At 49.0% G+C, this 1,605-nt stretch overlaps 1 protein-coding gene across 1 annotated transcript in view; it reads right to left on the reverse strand.

Moving 5' to 3' along the window:
* Positions 1 to 1,142: 1,142 nt before the first annotated feature.
* PYDC2 (pyrin domain containing 2) overlaps positions 1,143 to 1,605 on the reverse strand; it is a gene marked incomplete at its 3' end in the record, with an annotated part of 3,583 nt that continues 3,120 nt past the window's right edge. The window contains exon 3 of the mRNA XM_021709313.1: positions 1,143 to 1,217. Within this exon, the coding sequence (XP_021564988.1) occupies positions 1,143 to 1,217 (75 nt within the window). The remainder of the gene's footprint in view (positions 1,218 to 1,605) is intronic.

Genomic DNA, 1,605 nt, shown 5'->3' on the forward strand with positions numbered 1-1,605 from the left:
CTCACCTCAGCCTCCCAAAGTGCTGGGATTACAGGCTGAGCCACCGAGCCCGGCTGCATTCTCTTTTTATTTTGAGCCGGAGTCTCACTCTGTTGCCCAGGTTGGAGTGCAGTAGCACACTCATGGTCACCGCAGCCTCGACTCACTGGGCTCAGGTGATCCTTCCGCTTCAGTCTTCCAAGTAGTCGGAATTACAGGCATGTACCACCATGCCCGGCTAATTTTTTGATTTATTGTAGAGATGAGATCTCGCCAGTTTGCCCAGGATGTCTCGAACCGGTAGACTCAGGCAGTTCTCTCACCTCGGCCTCCCAAAGTCCTGTCAACTTTGAAACAACTTAGAAAAAGAAAATGGTGAACACCAAGAGAAACTCTCCACAACTCACACCCGAACTTCAACAGCCTGACTTCTGAGTCTCTGCAAGGCTTGATTTCCCTGTTCTTTTTTTTTATTATTGAGGTCATAAAATCTATTTTTAAAATTTTTTTATTTTAAAGATGTGGGAGGCCGGGTGCCTATAATCCCAGTACTTTGGGAGGCCGATGTAAGAGGATTGCCTGAGCCCGCGGGTTTGAGTCCAGCCTGGGCAATATGGTGAGACCCCGTCTCTACAATTAATCGAAAAATTAGCTGGGCATGGTAGTGCTTGCCTGTAGTTCTGGCTGCTTGGAAGGCTGAGGCAGGAGGATCATTTGAGCCCAGCAGGTCGAGGCTGGGATGGCTGGGAGTGTGCCCTTTGCACTCCAGCCTGTGCAACAGAATGAGACTCCAATTCAAAAAAAAAAAAAAATGTGGGGTACTATTTAGATTTAGGTAAACGAGTGGTCATCGTACAGGTAAAGTTCGGGTCTTCCTTTGGTCCCCACTACACCTGGTTTGCGATCAGGCACCCTTGGTGAGGTTATGTGTCCCACTACTGCCCAGCCCTTTCTTATAGTATGATGGTAAATGTTCAGGATCTGCTTATGAGTGATCCCTGTATTCTTCTGGAAGGGAAGGAGACACCATTGCCTCTTCCAGTGGTTTATAAACATAGAGGGAAAGAGAGACTGGGGAGGGGTGGAATTCTCAAAGGAACAGGACAGGTAGCTAGGAGGGCAGCCTCCCTTAGCTGACCCCAGCATTGATGTCCCAGACCCACCGGGTTCTCTCTCTTCTAAACGCTGCAGAATTTCTTCCAGGTCTTCCCTTGGTGGTTTTTCTGTCCAAGTCATCCCTGAAGAAAAAGAGGGGACACTGTGGGCCTGTCACTCTGCTAACAGCGAGACTTCAAGATGACTCGAGTTCAACCCTGGGCCTCCATATTTAAGCCTGGATTTTGTAGAGATGTCAACAAGGGCCAGGCACAGTGGCTCATGCCTATAATCACAGCACTTTGGGAGGACGAGGCGAGAGGATTGCCTGAGTTCATGGGTTTGAGACCAGCCCAGGTAACTTGGCGAGACCTCATCTCTACAATAAATCAAAAAATCAGCCGAGTGTGGTAGCGTGCGCCTGTAGTTCCAGCTACTTGGTTTATTATTTATTTATTTATTTTTTGAGTTGGAGTCTCACTCTGTCGCCCAGACTGGAGTGCAGTGGCCGCTCCCAGCCACCGCAGCCTC

Source organism: Carlito syrichta, unplaced genomic scaffold (genome assembly GCF_000164805.1).
Source record: "Carlito syrichta isolate Samal-C Ts95f unplaced genomic scaffold, Tarsius_syrichta-2.0.1 Scaffold171830, whole genome shotgun sequence".
Classification (NCBI taxonomy): domain Eukaryota; kingdom Metazoa; phylum Chordata; class Mammalia; order Primates; family Tarsiidae; genus Carlito; species Carlito syrichta.